The sequence below is a fragment of the Battus philenor genome, unplaced genomic scaffold (genome assembly GCF_028537555.1).
Source record: "Battus philenor isolate CCGP_79_NKW_IND1 unplaced genomic scaffold, ilBatPhil1.0.hap1 SCAF_8, whole genome shotgun sequence".
NCBI lineage: Eukaryota > Metazoa > Arthropoda > Insecta > Lepidoptera > Papilionidae > Battus > Battus philenor.
This window is the reverse complement of record NW_027181748.1, coordinates 2,254,819-2,278,743: the sequence shown is the minus strand read 5'-3', so window position 1 is coordinate 2,278,743 and position 23,925 is coordinate 2,254,819. Positions and strand designations below refer to the sequence as shown.

Genomic DNA, 23,925 nt, shown 5'->3' with positions numbered 1-23,925 from the left:
ATGGGTATCAAAAAACCTTTTAATTTAAAAGTTTTTTAAATGCATTTATTAGAAATAATTACTTGAGAGCTTAGAGCATGGGTAAAAGTTGCCAGTTTATCGGTGTGATATAAACTGGGATTTTAGAGAGTATGCGTCGGTGATACATCTATTAATTTCCCCATCTCCATAGAACATTTCACGACTTGCCTTCACGACAAAAAGTTTTACTATTACTTTTATAGTGAGAACAGCCAAGAAATAGAGTAACCTATTGACGTCATTGTTTCCAGTTGTAACTTTGGAGTCCTCAAGTCAAGAGTGAATAGGCAAGCATGTACATCGATCTTGGATCTCGTCATCATTTAACATCAGGCGAGGTAGAGGTACAAAAGTTTGTTTTGACTAGGATAGTATATTCATTTAGACTGTCCAATATACAACAATCTGGTAAATAAATTGATCAATATTTCACAATATGTCCAAGAGCTTTTAAATAGTTTTTGTTGAAAAACTGACTTGCCTTTAACAAAGTGTGTTTATAATTGCAAGCCTCGATATTTTTTATGCGAAAATGTCTAGCGCCACGACGTGGATTTGAATTAATAATGTGTTCTTAAATAATTATACGATCGACATAAAAAGACCGCGTGATCTCATAGTTTAAATTGTAATATATTGAAATTTTGCAGACATAACCCTATTACAGATGATTTTATTGGATATGGAAAGCCGAAATTAGCCGACTGTCTCTTTCCATAGATCGATGTGCAATATTTATCGCCGGGTATTGTAATCCAAATTTTGTAAATGCTTTTTCTTTATTCGTTATCATAAAGTTAAGTATTATTTTTGGAAAGACTGTACCGGATTATTATTGACAATAAGCTTTGAATTCACCCTTTTTACATCTATTTTCATCGCTCTGTGTAGATAAACATATAATTGTTTTTAACTCTCTCTCTCTCTCTCTCTGGTTGTTTTCCTTTCTGCTGAGGATCGTAGCTCATTCTGACTACGTCAAACATCTGACATCGGTTAGATACTGTTGCTTGTATGGCAGCATTAATCAGTAAATAAAGCTTCTGCGATATCTGGTCTGATCTGAGAGACGTTTATTAAATGTTTTTCTACGTTTTTAGTTATCTTTCTGTCTATTATACAAAACAGTACAGTAATACTTTGTATATTTCTTAATGTATTTTCGTACAGATTAAGCTGCAACGCAAATGAGTCATCAATTAAAGAAAGGCCTGTTCTTTACTGAATACTAATGGTATTATTAAATTTTATGCAAAGTAAATAACTTGTTTAAGCGGACCAACTAACAAATAGTTGCGATGAGAAATAGCGATGAACTTAAATAAGACAGCTGAACCTTTGCTCATGACGACTTTTTGTAGTGATGCAGTAGCGACGCTGTCACACGTTGAAAATACGACCAACACGCTTTTTTACCCGACTCACTGCTGCCCGTGTGGCATTTGCAGATTCGGCGGGTTTGAGGTGACATGGCGTCTACTCTGAGATCTTTGTTAAAGTAGCGAAGTTCTGCCGGGGGAGACTCTGCTCAGGTCGCTACATACTCCTATTTGAAAGAACTGGAAGGCCGTACAGCTCTTAGATCGTTTCAGGAACGCTATCCATGGAGTGAATTAGTTCAAGGGACCCCCATGGAGACCTGAGCTTGGGTAGTCATTAGTCTTTAATACCCGCCTAGGTTAGCGGTTTGACCGGTTTATATTGCGTGACTAATATCTCTATTACTACTTTGGAAGGAAGCTGGGAGAAGAAGAAGCGGTAGAAACTTCAGCAATGCTTCTATCCCTTCCTTTTTCTATCTACCTTCTTCTATTACCGCGTGTTCCGCAGGGTCGAGATGGATGCGGTCTTGGCCCAGCTCTTCACGGGTCACGGGTGGTTATCTGAGTACCTTCACAGGTTCAAGCTCAAGGAGGACCCCTCGTGCTTCTGTGAACCGAGCGTGGGCAAGACTGTGGTCCACCTTGTGGCCCACTGTCCGGCGTTCGGACGACTGCGTGCGGATTCCGAATGCCGGATGGGCAAATAGGACAGAGGAAAGGAATCATGCAGAAAGAAGGGGAGAGAGAATGCTTCCTCAGCTACTGCAGAAAGGTGGTGATAAATGCCATAGGTAAAAATAAAACCCAATAATAGATTCAAATAGACTTCGATATGAATAAAAAAGTAAAACAAACACTAAAATAAAAAAGAAAATAAATAAAGTAGTACCAAAAACAGTGCAATAAACAGTATAATATAATATGATAATTATAAAGAAGATATATGTTAAATGTATGAACAAAAAATGTAATGTTGCAAAAAAATGTAAATAAAAAATGTGATATAAATAAAATTGTAAGGAAACTTAGAATGCAGTGGTTGAGGATGGATGTATGGCTAATGGAATAAAAGAGAAAGACTGGGAAAATTGTAGAACGAAAGAAACAGTACGACAGATAATATGATACATGAAAGATGAGAATGATAATAATACAAAAATTATATGAATAAAATATTAGAAATAAAAAGCCTCTGTCCCACACGAGAAAGGGGAACGAGAGGTCCCCAATAGCGGGGACCATAAAGAAAAATTGCTTTTATCAAGTATAGTCGGGGGACAACATCGTTACAAAAAGTCGCCACGAGCAAGAGGCTTTAGGCGAGATATAAGCATAGTTTTCAGCGATTTTCACACTTGAATAATATTCATATTTTTAAACTAAACCAAACAAGCAGCTTCCTTTAAAAACCAACTTAAATATCGCTTTAAAAAACCTAATATACCAATAGGGTAATATTGATATATCTTCAAAAAATACATGTACTTATAACTTGATATGTATATTAGATATTAGCTTGACAATATTGATTTATGTAAATGTTTTATATAATTATTTATTTACATTTCTGTATGTACATATATATTGTGCAATGGTCGACATAATGCTTCCTGAGCATGAGCTAGCTAACCATAAGTAGTGCAGACATAAGCAATAGGCAGCTGTGTAAATTACAAGATAGAGGATTGAGTAATAATATAAAATATACTACTCAAAACAAAATAGGGCCCACCATCATTTTGTCCCTTAATTTATGTGCATACATGATTATTAAATTTTTACAATTAGTCGATGTTGAATTAGGGTTTTACACATTAAGTAAACACAAAATAACGTTTGAATTGTTTAATTTTATCGCAATACACTCAAATACACATTTTTAGAGAAAATGAGCACTAAGTAGACTGTCAATAAAAACTTTTATAGTCACTGTTTGTTTTTAATAAACTTGCCGGGAGCTATTCTTTAGTATCGAGTAGGACTTCCTTTGCTCCGTATGCACTCTCTGATCCTATCTGGAACACTCTCAATCAGATGAGTGATGTTTTGGTCGGGTATTTGTTCCCAACAGAGATTCAGCGCGTTTATGAGGTCCTGTTGGCTGTTAACGTGGCTATGGGTCTCTTTAAGACTTCTTTTCAATTGGTCCCATAAATGCTCAATCGGGTTGAGATCGGGACTCATTGCTGGCCAAGGTAAAACCGAGATATTGGCATCAGAAAGTGCCCTCTGAGTGACCCTAGCTGTATGCGCACGAGCGTTGTCTTGCATAAACACAAAATTATCACCTACTCTTTTTGAATATGGGATGACATAAGGTCGGATTACTTGCTCGACGTAACTGGCTGCAGTGACCGTCCCTTCGTTCAAGATCACCAGCTCTGTTTTGCCTAACAAGCTTATACCGCCCCATATCATCACACTCGGGCCCCCAAAACGATCAGTACCGTGCATGCATGGTTCAGTAAAACGTTCTCCTTCTCTTCTCCACACACGTACACGTCTGTCATCGCTAAAAAATTTAACTTTACACTCGTCTGAAAAGAGTACTGTCCTCCAATTGTCCATGGTCCAGTCCAAATGCTCACGCGCAAACCTCAAACGTGTTGCCCGGTGAGCCCTTGTTAATTTTAAACGAATAACACGCATCCTAGAATGTTGCCCGTCCTCGTGGAGTCGATTCCAAATGGTTTGACCACTAACGCGTGTGCCAGTAGATTGCCTTAGCCGGGATTGCAAGGTCCGGGCGGTAGTCGTGCGGTCCCGGCGCGCAGTCAATCGAATGTACCGGTCTTCTTGAGCAGTTGTGGCTCGAATCCTTCCTGATCCAGGTCTTCTAGCTACACTACCTGTCTCCTGGAACCGCTCCCATACGTTTCGAATAGCTCGCCGTGACACACCAAGGCGAGATGCAACCGATCTTTGCGATTCTCCCTCTTGAAGCAAAAGAACTGCCCTTGTCGAAGTTTCCACATCCATATGACGACGAGAACCTGGCATTGTAATCGGGAATAATGCCGAAACGAAAAAAACACAGCTAAACAAAGTGTGATCAAAGTATCGCGCTTAAAGCAAGACTGAGAACACAAACGATTGAAAATTTAAGAAATGGATAAATTTTGAGCACTTTACTTTTTTGTCTACCCACTTGAAATCAACAAAAAAGTTAACTTTTAAAACATCATTATGAACTAATAAACATGTGTGCTAGAAGTGGTAGTGCTTCATTCTGTCAATGATTAGAATATGAGTTATTTATAAACACGATTAGAGACAAAGTTGCGGTGGGCCCTATTTTGTTTTGAGTAGTTTATATATACATATTGGATACTCTACTTATTATCTCGTCCTTGTCGTTTCTGCTCCACAATAATTGTTATAATTTTACTTTCAAATCCTTAAATGTACAGACTTATACATGTTAATCACCTGTAACCGGGTGTAAGAGGCACATTGTCGATACATGACAATCTTTTTTCATCGTTACAGTCCACAGACTAAAGTCCCTACTAAAGATCTATAAGGGGATATACCATAATCGTGGCATTATGGTACGCTAAGGACGCTTCTGCCATCCTCTGAAAATTTGTTTGTGAGCTGTGACAATCCAATATAATTAATGCACAAAATGTGAATTATATATGATTGTATCTCGGGAATGGAACTCGTAACCTACATCGCAAGTTGCCATAGTATTATCTAATTATTAATAAAAATGTACTTAAATTGACAGATGACATAATATACACATAAATGACACATACACATATATTACATATTAAAAAAGGAATGTCAAAGCAGTTATGTCAATTTTGCCGCTAATAAAACTCGAAACTTTTTTAATAATAACGGTTTGCTGTAATTCCAAGGAGTAGTTTATTTCAATATAAAATGCTTCGAACAGAAATATATTTTTTGGGTATACCAATTAAATAATAAAGTGAATTGTAATAAAGGAAATTTTGGAAACAATGACAGATGTCAAAATCATTTCCATCTGTCAAAATATTTTATTGGTTTCGAATACAATCATACGTAACTTCCTTAGCGATAATTTTGCAGGATCTTGACGTCACATTATGTCAAGAGATGGTGGAATGCAGACAAAGGTGAAGCAGTTTCATTTTGAACGCATCTGCATTTACTTTGTAAAAAAATCGAAAACATGTTAATCAGTGAATAGACATCAAGTTAATTTCTACGAAACTTCTGAATTTTTATTGGATTACAGATAAAAAATAAACTGTCATCTTGATTTCCGAATTGTATTTCGACGAATGTGAGTATGATGAACATGATGATATAATGTCATGATTGTTTATATATCTTCTGATTTAATACTATTGGACAGGAAGTCCACAGCTGGAAATTGGTCTCTTCCATTGGTTTCCAATAGCTAGTCGCAAGCGGCTTGTATCTAGATCGTTTTCAGACGACATTAACAAGGTCGTCACCTTGTGGGTAAACGCCCTCCACTGCACTCGTTGGTCCATCTTCACTCCAGAACTATAGCCCTAGTGACCATTTCACCTGCGCGCTATAAAAACAACAACTTTGAAGAAAAACTCTCTGTCTATTAAATCTTCATTCTTTATGTTACCATCAGGATATCAATATTTTCTAGCTCGTATCTGGTTGATGGATTAAGAGATTCATCATTATCATTATTTCAGCAGTTTTACCACTGCTATGTACTACCGAGACCCATGAAGGAAATTCATGGGAGTGGTCATTTAACAGTAAGAATGATGTTTCTCAACTCGTGTCCGAGAGAAAATAATTACTGGTCACCATCATCAGCTCGAAAATATTTAAAAATAAATATAAAGAGGTCCTCAGAAGAACCATGGTCATTGAGCTCGTCTGAAGCGGTACACCAACGGCCATTGGGATCAAAAGGTTCCCTTGTAACAACTACGTATTGACCCCCCGACATAATCAAGGTCACAGTAAGTCATCGATTTTTATAGGAGGCTTCTGCATTTTGCATTTTCTCTGTAGATGTTGTTGCTGCTAGCCCTAAGGCTTTTACAGCTTCATCTGAATTGAGTTCACGGAGCGAAAGGGTCCGTGAACTTAAAATCTTATAAGCTGGTAGGGCGACTACCAGTTGCACGGTGACGTTCGCACGTTGCATTGGCTCATCGGATTTAGGAGGCTTTTATCTTGCAGTGGGTATTTATAGGTACACATGATTCTTTATCTGTGAAAAAAAATGTATAACTACAGTTACAATTTTAAGCTTAAATTTATTGATGGATTAAGATTATGTTATTAGTGTAAATGATATGTTTAATAATTAATTAAATAACTTTAGGTAAGTCATAAAAAGTCATTAAATTTTTTTAGCCCCGCCCAAATCTATAAACTATGAGTACGTAATATAAAACCGACGCCAGTGCAAATAGACAATGGGCTCATGTCTATAAAACAAACTAACAATTAGCTCGGACGAAGAATACCTGATTTACGTTCTCGAAACCCCGCCTGTCCGCTGTGATTGATGCCATTTGACACTGTACGACAACGGAATTAATATTTGTCGTATGATCTAATGTAAAGGCGGATGGTACAAGAATTAATTATAAAAATATATGCTCGAGTCTCCGGACGACGCGAAAAATGTACACAGACATCATAAAAAACATTTCGCAGTCGTTTGTAAACCAACTAGTTTTGTCAGAATCGAGGATGGCTTATGTATAACAGGGGTCGCCAACTCTAGATTATAAATAGTTTAAGAAGAGACTATTATAACTTAGCTTAGTGAACACTATGATATGCAAAAACGTTAGTAATTTTTTTTTAAATATTAAAATTAAATGTAAAACAAAGGCATGGACGCAAATGTCGGTTTAATATAGATCTTAATAATAATAAAAAACCCTCGATCATATAAAAAAGAAGCATTCCTTAAGTTTCTTCTTCCACTACTCCCAGCGCCAGCGCTTTCCGAAGTGATAGTAATGTTAACCAGGTACGGATGCACTTATATATCTAATGGATTCAGGCGTTATTTTGCGGAAGTCTATCCTAAGTAAGAAAAGGACTAATATATAGCTACTTCCGCCATGCAGCAGTAGTTGTGCAATAAAGTGCACCGCCCGCCAACCCGCTGATAAATGCGCATGCGGAAAACAATGCGAATTATACAACTACCACCATTAAATCACTCAACACGTGTTTCACTCCTCCACGGGGCATCTTCAGGAGTAATGTTACACCGACCAGTGCCAAACACAGAGTTACTTGCTTAGGATGCACTTATATTGGAAAAGCGACGAGAAGGCCCTTACATCTAGTCATGCCATGGAACTTCCGCCTAAGTTATCCAAAAACTTTGCGATCTCCCAATTCGATGAAACTGTAGTATGTAGCGGCCAGGAATGAGGCTCTCCCAGGAGTTCTCTTGCTTCGCTACCTTAGCAGAGATATTAGTATAAACGCTTTTTGCGCCCTCCCTCGAAAGACTGACTCAAATAAAAAACAGATTTAATTGTAGAAGTGTAATAAAGAAAAAGTAGCCAGGAAGTGGAGCTTTCAGAAGGGCTATCGGGACACAGCACCTACCAGTTTATTTTACATAATCTCAACATCATAACCTGGGTTTCTATGACCTGATAATGTATTTACAACAATAAATAAATACTACACATTATCTACTGCTACCAATAAATACTACACAAAAATTACGTAAACAAAACGCTCAAATTTCATTTCTTGCTCCATACACCAAAAGAGCAAAGGCGCTAAAATTTTACGCATTGTATGAAGATGTGTACGCGATTTGCGTATGCGCAAACAATTAACTACTTAATAGCTATTCACGAAATAAATCTGCGCATTGAACAAGCATAATTAATAGCTCTTTTTTAAGGTTATATTATAATTGTTAACTACAATCCATCGCTTGATGAGGAAGGATTTAGTTCCTCTAAAGCAATGAATACTAAATAATAGCAAATCTAAGAAGTATTTAGTTTTTTTTTTATTACTAGCTGTGTGGACAGTCTGTACTGCCAAATGTTATTGGCGAGTGGTGTTATAAAAAAAACATGTATCATGTGAATATTTTATTTATTAATTAAATGTGAAATAAAAATTAATTTTATGATAGATATTTATTGTCCGATGCAACTGTGTAACAGCAATATGAATTTGTGGTGCGGGAACTGCCACACGCGCGAAGAAAAAGGTTAGCTTTGACAGCTAACCTTTTTCTTCGCGCAGTTTGACAGCCCGCCGTTTCTACGTAATCTTTTTTTTTCGTAAGAATCTTTTACAAACAATCAGTAAATATAAAAAAATAATTTGATTAACTTTTCTTTACAATAATGTTCTTTGTGCTTTAATAAAAATATTAAAATCTAGGGAAATCTGTAGAGCCGTTCTCGTGTGATGTGAACCTTATTTCACGATTCAATTTCATGTGCATAAACTTACATTAATATTCTATATCACAGTTATAATTGAATAAGAAAGTAATATATAAATAAATTTACCATAAACAAATATTTTTAAAATGTAGTTTTTGTTATACCAATTATAACTCCATAACAGCTGGACTAATTTTCATGATTTGTTTTTTTTTCTGGAATAGAGCCAATCAGTTTTAAAATATAACATTCATCAATTAAAAAGGTAAAATTAAAATATTATTTTGTTCATTAGTCTAGCCGTGTAATACAGTTGAACTTAATAATTTCGTGTAAATTTAAATTTCGGAATTTGCTAATTTATTTACTGTTAGGGGGAATAATTCAATAATTAACTTATTTCAAACAATGACTACAAACATATTTTATCATAAAACAAATAACGATGAAATCGTTGTCTGAAAAAGCCGTACTTTCCTTGCATTGTAAAAAATTGTATGCCTTTTTTTTTCTATCTAAATATAATATATAATGGAGTCGTGATGGTAAATATTTTCTATATATCATGACTCCTTCTACGCTACTGAGTTTAAATAATGTTAAAAATAATAAATTATCCTGTTTATAATATATGTACTTTTAATAACGTGAACGTTAGTTATGCAGAACTACAATCTGTAATAAAATAATACGTTTCAAGAAAATGTCGCGGACATATAATAGAGATTAAAAATTTCTTTATCTCATGCAACGCCATTAAACACATACTTGATGACCTTTCTATCGTTTTTAATCTATGCACATCAAAACTCGTAAATAACTTTAAGAATTTTTCATAAATAAATTGTCCAATATTACGCTAGTATTGGTATGAAAGATAGTTTGTATTAATAATAATATTACTGGCGATTTTTTTTTCGACTCTTACGCTAGTTCGCTGTTAAAAATTTTGTCTCGAAAATAATTGGTATTTATAATTTATTGTAATTGAACTGCGGTGACCAATTATTAAATTAATTCACATTCTTCATTATCGTCATATTTCTCGACGTTATAACACATAAATATTATTTTTTATTAATCATTTTGGGTCAAATGATGACTATCGTTGACGATAGATGCCTACTTCAAGGCATTGGTTGCCGCTGAAATTCGCCACGATATATCTTGCGCTGCTTGCATCCACCGTGGCCTCTCGTGACCTTGATTATGTCGTCGGACCATCTTGTGTGTAAATGTTCACTTCATTGGCCGGCCTGTGGTCTCCACTCTAAAGCCCTAAGGTCCCAGTGCTCTGTGGCCTGCCTATTACCACATTAACTTGCCTATTCATATATATTTAGTACATGGCAAATAAACCATCTCCATTGTTTCATAAACGATCATTGCTTCGATATTATTTCGCGTTTATAAGACCAGTTTCGCTTCTGTACTCCAACTTAGCTTATTGAAACAGCGAACAATTAAATAACTCCGTGGACCGCACATCCGATGTATAGAATTACGCTTAACATATCAATATAACTCTTTGTTAATTATGTATGTAAGTAAGCCGAACGAGGCGTTGAACAATTTTGAACTGGAACTGAAATATAAATTGTACATGGTTTTGCGAGTACGAAGATACTGGCATTTTGATTATTGCAAAAAATAGCAAAACATGTAATTAATGTAAACAAAACTAATACAGGTAATAGCTTAAAAAAATAAGAAATAATAATAAAGTAAATAAAACAAAAACTATGTAATCTGTGATAAAATATAATATAATTTAATATAGGGATTTTGATTATTAAAAAAAAATTGCAAAACGTAAATAATGTAAACAAAACTAATACAGGTAATAGCTAAAAAACTAAGAAATAATTATAAAGTAAATAAAACAAATACTATGTAATCTGTGATAAAATATAAAATAACCAAATTATAAAATGTAAAATAAAAGATAAGAAAAAGTAAAAATAATGTGATAATCAAAAGCTGTTATAAGGAACGAGGCAAAGGAAGTGAGACGATGAATGAACGGTAGAAAGTAAGTAAAAGAAAGATAGAAATTGTAGAATGTAAGTAGAAGAAACATAGATCATGTGAAGTATGACAGAAGAGCATGGAAATAAAAAAAAGAAAGTGAATCATTAAAAGATAAAAACGTCCCTGTCCCGTAAATAAGATGTGGGAACGAGAGGGCCCCAATAGCGAGGGCCATAAAAAAAAAAAGAAGATAGAGATGAGAGAAGATAGAGAGAAAGAGATCAAGGGTTGCCACCCTTGATAATAATTCTATTTTGTGTCTTAAGTATTTTAGAAATCTTTAGGAGATGACGTTTGAGGTTATATACGATTCCTAGTTTTTTTGCCGGTTCGTCTTTTTTATTTACTTATGGGCTTAATAATTCTTTGTTTCTGTCTGAAATATTTCAGGACTCTTTTGGGAGATGAAGTTTGAGGTTATACAGGATCCCTAATTGTTTTTGCCGGTTCGTCTTTTTTATTTACTTATGGGCCTAATAATTTTTTGTTTCTGTCTGAAATATTTTTGAATTCTTTAGAAGATACATTTTGAGGTTATATGGGATCTCTAATTTTTTTCCCTAATTTAAATAAATTTTCTCTAATTTTGATCCCAGCGGCACTGCATTGCCGAGGTGACCCATGACAGAACAGAAGCGCACCCTGATCATTGTGTCGTTTTACAAAAATCAGTTTAATATACTGGTCACACAGTGTCGAAACTTTCAGATATTAAGCTGAAAAAAACATATACACTTTGATTTTGGCTGAGAAGCGATTGAGGTTAGTCTTTGATACCACAAAAGTTATACAGGGCCTAAGCATATCCTGGATGCGATTCAAAAGCTGACCACCCAGAGTACGGTTTGGTAAATCAGGCCCTGCATTTATACTTACACGAAGGCCATTTTGGCTGCCTTATTTGACAAGAGAATACTCTTATTTTACCTATATAGTTTACTCTTATTTTCTGATTAATAAGATATTTAAATGGGCAATGTAATTCACACTTAATACATTTATTATATAGTTAATAAATAAAGACATTCACAATTATATTTACCAGTTGATACACCACCACACTGAAGTAATAACTTTATTATACTTTTATTGTAACGTTATAAGATATACAATATATTTAATTGGATAACTTCTAAGAAACACTTTTTTTGTCTTCGACTAACAATTCAAATTTGACAGCTAAGAACACATGTTTTAGTAAATAAAGTGAGGTTAGTATGTGAAAAAAATTGTTGATTTTTTCCATTTCTCTCCTATTTTTTCTCTTTTTTACTCACCGTAGCTTTACTTGTGCCTTAATGAAAATATAAAAATAAAAAGGAACAGTCAAATCTGTTTAAATCGCTCTCGTGTTTTGTACATAACAATATTTTTAATAATAAAGATTTTACAATGCAGAAAAATTCCTTAACAATTCAGAGGTGATTTCTATTATTGCAAACATCTAGCACATTTACCGATTGTAATTAGAAACAAGAGAAATAGAAGAAGCACTCTTTAATGACATAATATTAAGAATTATAATAACTTACAGAAATACGGTATAGGAAAAGTTCTCGAGTGGCGACCGCAAGCCGGTAGTCTCAGCGTGGGTATGCTCCCCACTAGTGGACCGATGACATGGTTGGGATCGCTGGAAGTCGTTGGCTGCAGGCAGCGCAAGACTATGCCTTCCTGTGGGAAGTTATCGCCTGATATGGTGATGAAAGACGCTAGATGGAGGCTTTCGGAGATATCCAACCGGTTCTGATGGAAATCTCTGGTATTGTCCAGCAGTACACATCTTACGGCCGAAATGATGATAAGATGAATATGGCAATGACGTATTGTTCTTAGTAAAAAATATATTCAACATAACTGTGATATAAATAGTAATAAAAGTAACTAAGGTAAACAAACATTACATCCTAGCGTAATAGGAACATCTCAAGAGACATTCAAAACAAGAAAACATAAACAAAACAAAACCCAGCTTGTATATAAATAAGAAGCGAAATACCGCTCATTTCTTGTTGTGATGTTTAGAGCGATGGTAACAAACAAGCACGTTGCAAAAATTATAGTCTAGATAATTACTACAGATAATTAATATAAATAATAATTTAAAATGGATTCACATTATATAAAAATATTGATAAAGATTTCTTTTACTCTAAATCTGTGCATATATTTCTTTAAGATTAAATAAATATCTGGAAAACAAATGGAAAATTCTTTTAAAATGATTACACATCGTTTTGTACATACTTTATTTCCGTAACTTCTTGTTACGTGAAATCATTTATTAATACATTTATCGGGGTTTAAATATGCATTAAATTGAATTTCATAAACTTATCAATAATATAAATATAATTTAAATCTGTTGTTGTTTATACACATAGAACAATTGTTTTCTCGAAAATTCTTTTACCGAAAAGGATTTGGTATAAATGTCAAATTAATATTACATAATAATTAAAATTACTAGTTGATTTGACAAGTCTACAATGAAGAACTTAAAATAATCTACAATCGCTAAGGATCCTTTTATCCGTAAGTAAAAATATAATGCTTTTTAGAGTCACTCTCTTGCAAATTTTTGGACCCGTTACACCGTTCAGTCGAATTGTGGTTCTATTCTTTGGGGCAATTCTAAATTGGAAAATTTAATGTGTATGTAGTGGTAGCTTTGGTCCACTAAGGTCTAAGTGGCACTTGCCTAGTCACTCCATGAAATATCTAAATTGAAAATTTTGCGGCCTCCTTTAGCTTTTTAGGCTTATTGCCTTCAACGGTCATCTAACTTGAGCGGTACAGGTGTAAATGCCTACGGGCAAACAGCATTCGTCAATTAATTAAAAAAAATATTAATAATATAAATACTTTTTACCTGTAGTACCTTTTTTAAGTTAATTAAATAGAATATTTTAGAAATTAAAACAATACTCATATTGTTTGTTTAAATAAATAATTAACATATGGTACACACAAATGTACACAAAAAAGTTAGTTTTTGTATTTGTGGGTGTAAAGACTTGCACAGAATTTGCCTGGTATCATCCTAATTTTTCTTCAGAACCAAACCCTGACTTTTTAACATTTAGGTATAGTAAGTTAATAAATATTGTTGATTTGTTTTGGACCTACCTACATAAACATCTCCTACAGATTTTCAAAATGAACGTTTGGAAGCGGCCTGCAATCCATACTATGAACTTAAGGTCATTAGACATATTCTACGAGAATAATCCTAGGCTGCGCTTGCGCATAGGTTCATTTAAAGTTACCACTTTGTGAGAAGATGCCAGATGAGCTCAATTTAATAGAAACTAGAATTAGATTGAACCTTCCTGTAATGGCAACCTTCAACTTAAAGATACGAAGGGTCCAAACGAGCTGAACTGATCTGAGAAAAATCTACAAAAAAATAAGACAGTTTTTTAATCGGTGGTGATTAGAAATGATATTCTTTATTAATTCGATAAGATGGTTTAATTTGCAGCTCTTACCGAACTGGAAGTCTTGGTAACTTACGTAGATCCAACGGCATCTGTGTTGAATACTATTATGTATTGTGTTATAAGAAAGAATTGCAATGATTGCATCGTACAGCGATGTCCATTGAATGTTTTAATTTGTCAGCCGGTGATATTATTTATTATGATTCTAATCAATGGAATGTTTGGACGATGGCTCTATAACTTATATCATCTCGAGGAGTTATACGATGTTATCATCTATTGTCTCATGCGTTCGGCCCGTTGGGCGATCTGCCCTCAACCCTTCAACTGCTGCGGGGAGAAATGTATGCTTTCCTTTACCCCATACATATTTTCATTTCATCAAATATCACCAAATATATTTAGTATTTTAACTAAACATTCATATTTATAAGCTATAGGAATTTATCAATATTTAATAACGCGAAAAAAGACTATCGCTTTTAATAATATAAATCTATACATTAAGTATATTTACTTTTTAAATTTGCATAAAAATAATATATAATAATCAATATTTCATAAGATGTCCTCTGTTATATAAGAATCTTTATAGATTTCCAATAAGACTGATTAGAGGTGGCTTGCATTCAACATTTTTGACCTCAACAAGGTTATATTTTTACTTCATGAAAGAACATTACGGCTCGTAGTCACTGCAGAACTTCAGGGCCCCAGCAGCCATTACTTCTGTACGCTTTGTTGCATGCTCACCGAATAAAACACACATTATATGTTCTAATAATACATTGTTTAACAAAAAAATGGTGGTTTTGTAAAGAGCATTAAGTTTTTTAAGGTCTGAAAGCAAGGGGATCTTAGGACGTCCAGGTCCGCACAAGCAATATAAGTATAATTTGATGGGCCACTTATTCGGTATGAAAAAAATAAGCTGAATTAATATGTTGGTAACGTCTAATCCAGGACAGTTCAGTAGGGACCACGGATCAAGTGCAGCGGAAAACCTCCACAAGGTGGACACATGACCTTGTTAAAGTCGATATTTACTGACAAAACTTTGGAAATAGAGCTGACTAAGCCAAGGTATTTTCAAGGCCCTTATCTAGTCGCTCCATGAAATGTCCGTCTGAACGATTTAAGAGCTAGGTGGCCTCGCATGTCGGTGAAATATTAGTGTGTAGCTCTCCGAGGCGTTACTACCCCGAGAGCTCCCGACCTTCGCTACCTTGAAAGAGGTTTCGCCGCAGAATAATGCGTAGAAACTACATATTAATTAGTTTAAGTTAGGTAAGAAAACACAACAACAAAACTCAATTATTTTTTACATTTTTTAGTTATGTAAATAATTGACTGAAATATCCTTATCCAGTTAAATTCTGTACCATACTTAATTTGCTGAAGCTCAAAGAATTTATCTATTAAGTTACTTTAAATAGATTTATTCAGTATAATAAATGGTAGTTGTATGAAAATAAGAAGGCGGCAGTGGAGGGTTAGTTCTCACGCCAGTGACGTGCTAGGCCATTGAAACCGCGACGTGCATCAAGTCCAAGTGTAGTATATAAGCCGCACGCACTGAGGGAGGAAGTATCACAGTTCTCACATTCAATTATTTCATTATACATTTCTAATACAATTTAATTAAATATAAAATTAAAAAATGAAGAACCTCATATCATCTGTCATTGCGATTTTGGCGGTAAACGGTGAGTTTTACTTTTAATCACATTTCTATTTTCGGTCAAAGTAAAGAGTGATATAATAATAAAAATAAATATTAAAATTTTAATTATTTTACAATACATCTTTTATGTTTTAACAAAGATTAAATATCCTAGAGTTTTACATAATAACATTTAAATACTTTAATATTTTTTTACAAGTATCATGTTAAATATGACATTAGGAAAAAAATATTATTTGAAAAGGAAAGACTCTTTATACAACTAAGAAGGGACTTATACTAAATATTAATAAACATTTTAACGTACCTCTGCCTTTATTAAAACAATACATCAAAGTTATGTATACTTAGCGTTATATTTCTGAAACATCAAAAAATATATGCTTTGGATATGAGCCGTTGCAATCGGCATGCTCTACGTTACCAAACCGCACCGTCGGATCGCGAAAACATCCGACTAAAACAATCAGATTCTTTAATAAACATTTTATCAAGTGAAGATGTCCATTTTAAAAAATTATCATTTATTTGTTTTTATATAAATCATAAGCTAAAAATAATTTTAAGACAAAATTCCATACAAATATATTTATCGACAGATTATAAGCATTAAAATAAAAAATAAATTTTGTTGTATACATTAATGTTGTCTCATAAAATTTGTAATATAAACAAATTAAAAAATTATAAAACTAAGAACATGTATTCCAAGCATTTAATTTTTTATTCAAAAATGGTTATAAAATTTATTTTTACCTAATAGTATATACTCTACTGCCAATTAATAGAATCATTTTATCAGTTTTTAATCTGTATACAATATATTACATGTAAATTGATCAATATCTCTCCAATATAGTTAGGTTAGTAAAAAAACTTTTAAATAACGTAAATTACTCATACACACTATTATTTGTTTAAATTGTGTCTTTTATTTAAGAAACATTTCAAATAAATTTTCATTCCTTTTGTCTCTGTCAATATATAGGTCAAAGGTCAAAGGTTGTGTAAAAATGTTACTTTTAATTTTATCATTTTGAATATTAAACGTAAAATTTTAAAAATCAAAACACGTTACTTCGGTATTAATACAGAATATGTTTAATATCGCAAAGATGTTACAACGCACTTTGGTTCCTAAGCAGAATATTATATTTAAATTCTATAAAATTCTAAAATATTACGTAACAGTTAGCCAATGTTGGCTAAATATATCTTAATAATAATTCGCACGCACGAATTTTCAATACTAACCTCAAAATCTAGGTCCAGTAAACCACGTAAAGGTCAGATATATTTGCGATTTTCATCTCGCTTAATGCATGTCGGTTGCGATAATTTAAATCACAAAATCAGAAAAATAAGCCGATTGTCACGAACTTATCTTACAGTGTGTGATAAAGATTATCAGCGAGTATGATATTTTATTAAAATCATTTAATATTTATTATTACAATGGCAATACGATAACATATATAATCATATATAGTCATTACAAACTGAACGAGACCCTAAAACAATTTAGTGCTTATTTAATTTGATAATCCAGACGATTATGTCACAGATTACTAAATATCATTTAAGTCACATTAAAAAATGTTTCTCTTGTTTATCTGTACACATGTTGTATAATACAAATTAAGTGAATTTAAATTTCGAACACATGAAAAACTTTAAAAATGCTTAACGTCATGGTAATAAAATGGACATTAAATTTTTATGATTATCATTAGTTAAGTAAATATTGTTTTAATAATTCGGTACGAAATACCATATTTATTATATTTATAAAACAAAGTAAATAAAAAACCCACTTTGTCCCACATTAAGACCGAATAAAAACGGCCAGCAATGAACTTTTTTCGACTTACTTCATAATGGTTTACACATATCCAATTACATTAATAATAAAAGTTTTAGATCCTAATCAAAATCAAGGCACGAGAATAAGGAATCAGTTACAAATGTATTTACAATTATAGATTCATCTAGATATGTATTCACACGTAACACAGTTATCAAATTTTAGTATTGATGAAAATAAGATGTGTAAATATAAAACATTATTATACCATAATAACAGAGATTATAAACAAAGAGGTGCACGTGAAACGTTGACCTGAATTAAAATAGTATGTGTTTACCGACATTACGCTAAGTAACCGATGCGTATAAATACATATAATCATAACTTAACAAGAGGTTGGATGCATTCGCGGATGCTATTATAAATAGCTATTATTAATAATGAAATGCATTGTTTATTGTTACTTGGTAAGATCGAGTACATAAATTTTAACACGTACATATTCACGAACACAACTGTAATGCGATCGTTATAAGCTATAAGCTTCATATTGTTGCTTAACGAATAGCGCTTTGAGCGTTATATTAGCTACTATAAGCTATTAACTTTGATTTTGGGTACCAGACTTAACCCACCAAGTTCAATATCGTTCATTGATATTTCGTTGTAGTAATCCCTAAAGGAATAGAGTCTAGCGGTGGAGAATTGAGGCTGGCGATCGCAAGTCGCGGGCTAGATTCTATATATTTCACACTTTTTGCATTAATTATATGGGGCTGCCATAGTTAACGAACAAGTTTCCAGAGGAGAGGCAGCAGCGTTCTCGGCGTACCATAATATCACACTGCTATCGCCAACCCGCCTACAAGCGTGGCGATTATGGTATATCATTGATATTTTTGGAGGAGGCCTGAACCTTGCAGTGGGCGTCTACGGACTGTCGACGACAGTGAAAGACTAAAATAATAATTAAATAGTCCAATACATACTGGCAACACCAAGCAGGTGTCTTCCCTAACGACAGAAGCGTTGCTAAAGATTCTTCTGACTACCCAGAGGTAGCTCTTTCTTCAATTATAGTAACGTTAGCTTTGAAAGTTTACCCGATGAAATAGAAATAGCTTATAGCTAGCATTGCATGGATCGTTTTCTTAAGTGACTTGAATGAAAAGGCCCAAGCTAAGTGCCTTCCATGAGAGAGTCTTATAGCTAAGTTGCTTTAAAGAATTCTAGGAGCCTTTTCTGCTACCTCCAGCTCGTTGAAAATCCCATGATATAAATTTCTATCGATACTTCATATTATCATCCACATTGGGTCATTTATAGTGATCACTTATATAAATCGAGAGAAGAATGTAAAAGGAGCCTTATTTGATAGAAGCTAGAATTTGATCAAATTTCTTTATAAGCAAAAACTGCAAGAATTACAAACTTAACGACATTTAAGTACCCATAAACAAACTCAGACTCTTACAATATCTTGAACATAATAGAACACATTGACGGGTTTTATTATAACCTCAAAAATCCAACACGCTATTATAGAATTTTTTATATGTTTTTGTTTAATGAACTTCTTAAATTTATTACTATTCAATTTAGAGAAATATTTTTCAACCTTTTATATGTCATACTCCACTTTAGTGTTTTTAAAGTTTTTAAGTATCATATATTTTTTATGTTAAAGCGAAATGGAAAACTCGTGTCGAGTCCAATTATTAATTATCCCCTTAACAGTTGAATTGACTTCCTATAGAACGAGGGTCTTTCGTCGAGAAACACTGATTTGACTGATATTTTAATGCCACCAGTTGCCCACAAAAAATTTACTAATTCTATGAAGCTGAAACACTTGAATTGTAGTTACAAGATAAAATAAATTAAATGAGACGTGGCAAAAATCTAAAACTACTTCACTCCACTAATTCGGTACAGAAAAAAAAAACAAATTTGCATAGATTTGTATAATTTGACAGGTGACATTGCGAGAATACATTTGTAATCTACAAAACACCGGTTAACGGCGCACAAAGGGGAATTATAAATCAGAGACGAATGCTAAATTTATTGCCGCGCTTTTCGAACTTAATTAGATTATTCCGAATCTAGACACGTACCAATTGTAGTCGGTACGAGCATAAATCGCGCACGGCACTGATTCGTTATTTATTCGGTATCATAAATAGCTACTTTAAACCAATGACATTTGTATAATTATTTGGAATGCACTTCGGCATTACATTTGCATAAGTAATTGTTTTATATAATTATCTATTTTTTACTACCTTTTTTATCTTAAAACCAATAGTAATATTAAATAGCCAGCAGTAGAAATTAATAACAAAAAGGTTCATTAATGAAATGTCACACTAAAATCAACCGTAAAATCAATTTGAATTAGACGAAAATGCTTGGTTGCTATGGGTATTTGCAATATAAAGTAGAATTTTTCTGTAAAAATCGTCTGTTGAAAGAAGGATGTGTGAAGTTGGGGGCACCATAATTTTTCCACATGGAACTGGACATAAAGTCAACTACTTTATTTTTCGATTTATTATATAGTTTAAGTTTTCAACTATACAGTTGCTCCAAATCTAAAGTCTGATAATAGGACGATTATTTTGGCGTAGATCGAAATTGACGGGTTGCTAATAAAAGTTCCAGCAACGGGTTCAATAAATTCGCAAGCTATATCCATACAGTATCGATATTTCGCATCATTATGAAGGATTTATTAAGCTGTCAATTGCCGATGGAGATAGCTGCTCGAAATAAAGTAGGCTACATTATATCGAATCACATTAAAAATATAGTTTAAAATAGCTTGCTCTGAATGTTCTACAGACCACAGGATCATAGATAATAATATTCCATTAATAATTTTTATAAAATCTTTCCTGACACCGACAGGCGCCATGTTGCGGCAAACGAAGGGTTAATCGAGATATTGTGAAAGGTAAAAAAAATTTAATTTTTTCATTGCCAGTATCCGTCGTTTTCGGCTGGGGATACCGTGCCTCTGATCAGCGACGATGGGCAGTCCTGCATCCTGCATGCGGCGGCCGTCAACAATCTCCCATCGCCATCGCAGCTCGTCAAGCGATCCCCATTTCCATCCCAGCCATGGAACTCGTTGGATACCAAAATCCACTGCCCGGACCATTGACTATCACCAACAACGGCCACTCAGGTATTAATCTTTGTATTATATAATATTGGTAGTGTTAAACAAAGTATATTTAACCTACCAGATTATATTTTAAATTATTTCGAATTTCGCGCCAAAATCAAATCAATAGATAGATATTCCAATTTTAATTACAGTTAATAGTTGGTAAATTTTTAATTTGGATTATTTATTAACTTCTAAATAATCTAACTGCTTGTGATGAAAACATATATTAAAAAAGGACATTTATCTGTTTGTTTTTGTTTAAATTGATGATTTATGTAACATTTGCCTTTATTTTGGAGCTAACACCTTTGCTGGTCACCACAGATTATATATGCAGCAATCGAATGATTAGATAAATTAATAAGTTCAGTGGTAGAATGTCATTAACTGGACATAGGAAGAAGCCTTCTAGCAGCGTCTTCTACCTTTTCTATACCATATATCATAAAACGATCAAAGAATTCAAAATCTTTGATTTTTAATTACTTATTAAAATAATATTGTTCAATATGATATAGAACTCTGCCAGAAATTTACGTCTAGTGATTTGTTGAATAATATACATTAAAACATTTTCAGTTGCTCTTACAATCCCAAAATACTCATCTGAGGAAGAAAAGAAAGGTTTCCGCCTCCCATACATCTTCGGTGGACCTCTTGACAATGAGTATGAAATCGAAAGCTTCCACTTCCACTGGGGAGACAAAAACAACCGTGGTTCTGAACACACCCTCAACGATATGCGTCTCCCTCTTGAAATGCACATCATCCACAGGAACAAGAAATACAGGAATCTCGCTGAAGCTCTCCAACACCCTGATGGTCTTTGCGTTCTTGCCTTCTTCTATCAGGTGAGGCAGTTGAACTTTTCATCCATATTACTGTTCTTTATAACATTTTTTATGTCACTTCACAATTTGGTTTTGAAAAAAGAACCAAACTGAGTTCCCTTTTTAAACAAACGCTGATCAGAAAAAAGCCCACAACAATCACAGTTAAGTTTTTTTGTGATCACCAAAAATGTTCAAAATACCCAATGTCTTCAATACTGTAGTTGACAACCAGCTATTTCCATGCGATCCTGTTTTCTATAGCAATGTTAATATCTAACCTGGAGGTGATCTTTAAGTTTTTTACAGTTTACTTTCCCAACAACTAGTATTTAGACGAAGTATTCTGGTTGTCCATGGACGATATAGCCAAAATAAGTTACTAAATTCAACTACCAAATAGTTTCTAACATTTATTATGCCTGTATTACTTTGAACTTATTTTATTACGGTCTTATTTCTGTAAACATCTTTATTCGAATCACGGTATATTTGAAAAAAAAATGCAATGATATATATCATTTTCAAGTTTTGTACACTTGATAAAAAGTTACGGAGCTCTAAGTGCTTATAAAGAATAAAAAAATAAATACATTGTATATTCCAGGTCGTTGAATTCGACGCTAAGCTACTGACTCCAATCGTTAAGAACCTTTCCGCCATTGAAAACTTCAACACCAGCATGCAATTGCCACACACCTTCTCCCTATCTTCTATCCTGTCCGGCTTGGATACGGAACGTTTCTACACCTACAAGGGTTCCCTAACCACTCCTCCCTGCGCCGAAGCCGTCACATGGGTTATCTTCTCTGACTACCTTCCGATCTCCGTTTTCCAGGTAAGAATTTTATAATTTATGTTGTTGATGATTATGTATATTTATTATGCCCATAGTCAACAAAAAAGTGATTAATAATTCATAAAAACATTTTTAAAACATCCAGTTATTCTAATTAAGGCAATTTCCATATAAATATAGTTGATATTGATATATTTAGTTTTCTTCAATTGTGTAAGAAATTCTAAATATTTGTCAGTTAAAAATTTAAAGCCATCGTTACAGAGATTCAAATACGATGAAGTCGCAGGCGGAAAACATCGATTTTTTCAAAGACAAATTTTATTTTTATTCAGAGTGCATATCTACATTTTTAATCATTTGCCTATTTAATATTCTAAGGTTAATATATATCAACTTTGTTACGCTTAATGGTATTACATAATGATAAATATTGAATACAAAAATAGAATACGATATTTTTTTATAGTGATGCATGGCGTCACGTGACTTGAATATTAAAAAAAGGGACGTCAAATTTTGTCTATTGGTTAACATATGTTTCAAAAAACTTTAAATGACTTTTACGTCTTCTAGATGGACAATTTCCGTGGTCTACTTTCCAACCTCAACCTGCCTTTAGTTGACAACTTCAGACAGCTACAACCGCTATTCGGCAGACGAGTTTTTGTCCGCATAACATCGAAAAATCCCAAATTCAAGAAAACAAAACTCCATTACTCCAAATGGGACTGGGTTGGACACAAGAAAGCCGAAAATGACGTCGCTGAATTCGATGACTAAATAAGTTACCTTTGACAACTCTGACAAGATTTTTGGTCTGACATTTTGTCACAGAACAGTGAGAAAAATAAACCCACCTGATTAACAATATTTTTTCTCTCTCGTTTTGTGTTCCGGACCATTAATTCATATTTGTTTATCATTCTTGACTAACGACCATGTTTTTTCTTTATTACGGGTATGTAACAAAAACCAAATAGTGGGTAAATGTTATTGTTTTTAATGTGTTCCATTAACATATGTGTACACACAATCTACTAAATATTTGTGCAAATAGTATTACTATATATAAGTTGTTATTAATATTTGTAAATAAAGTGATTAAAATTTATTTAGTTTTTTTATTCATAATATATAAATAGAATATACAAATTTACTAAAAACATACATGTGATTTAGCTATAAATTCAATGTGATGTTAAAGTTAATCATGTACTGTAGTTATCTGCTCCAAACATTGACTGAAAATGAAAAATATATAGTGTTAATAACTTTTATTGTCAACTAACAGACTATACAAATTGACTTACCTCATGTGCACAGAATATATAAAGATTTTATAACACACTGCAATTCAAACGCCACAGAATATATAATTTATAAAAAAAAAACACATGCACAACACTCAGTATCATAACATAAAACTTCAGGAAT

At 33.3% G+C, this 23,925-nt stretch overlaps 1 protein-coding gene and 1 pseudogene across 1 annotated transcript; one reads left to right on the top strand and one right to left on the bottom strand.

Annotated features, from left to right (window-relative positions):
- Positions 1–11,331: 11,331 nt before the first annotated feature.
- LOC137931900 (U2 spliceosomal RNA) lies at positions 11,332–11,508 on the bottom strand (annotated as a pseudogene).
- A 4,264-nt stretch (positions 11,509–15,772) lies between these two features.
- CAH9 (Carbonic anhydrase 9) lies at positions 15,773–23,571 on the top strand. The gene is made up of 5 exons (XM_068774834.1): positions 15,773–15,899; positions 20,671–20,874; positions 21,439–21,710; positions 22,297–22,527; positions 23,065–23,571. Exons 1-5 carry the CDS (start codon positions 15,854–15,856, stop codon positions 23,269–23,271), a joined length of 960 nt encoding a protein of 319 aa, XP_068630935.1. The 5' UTR covers positions 15,773–15,853; the 3' UTR covers positions 23,272–23,571.
- Positions 23,572–23,925: the final 354 nt, after the last annotated feature.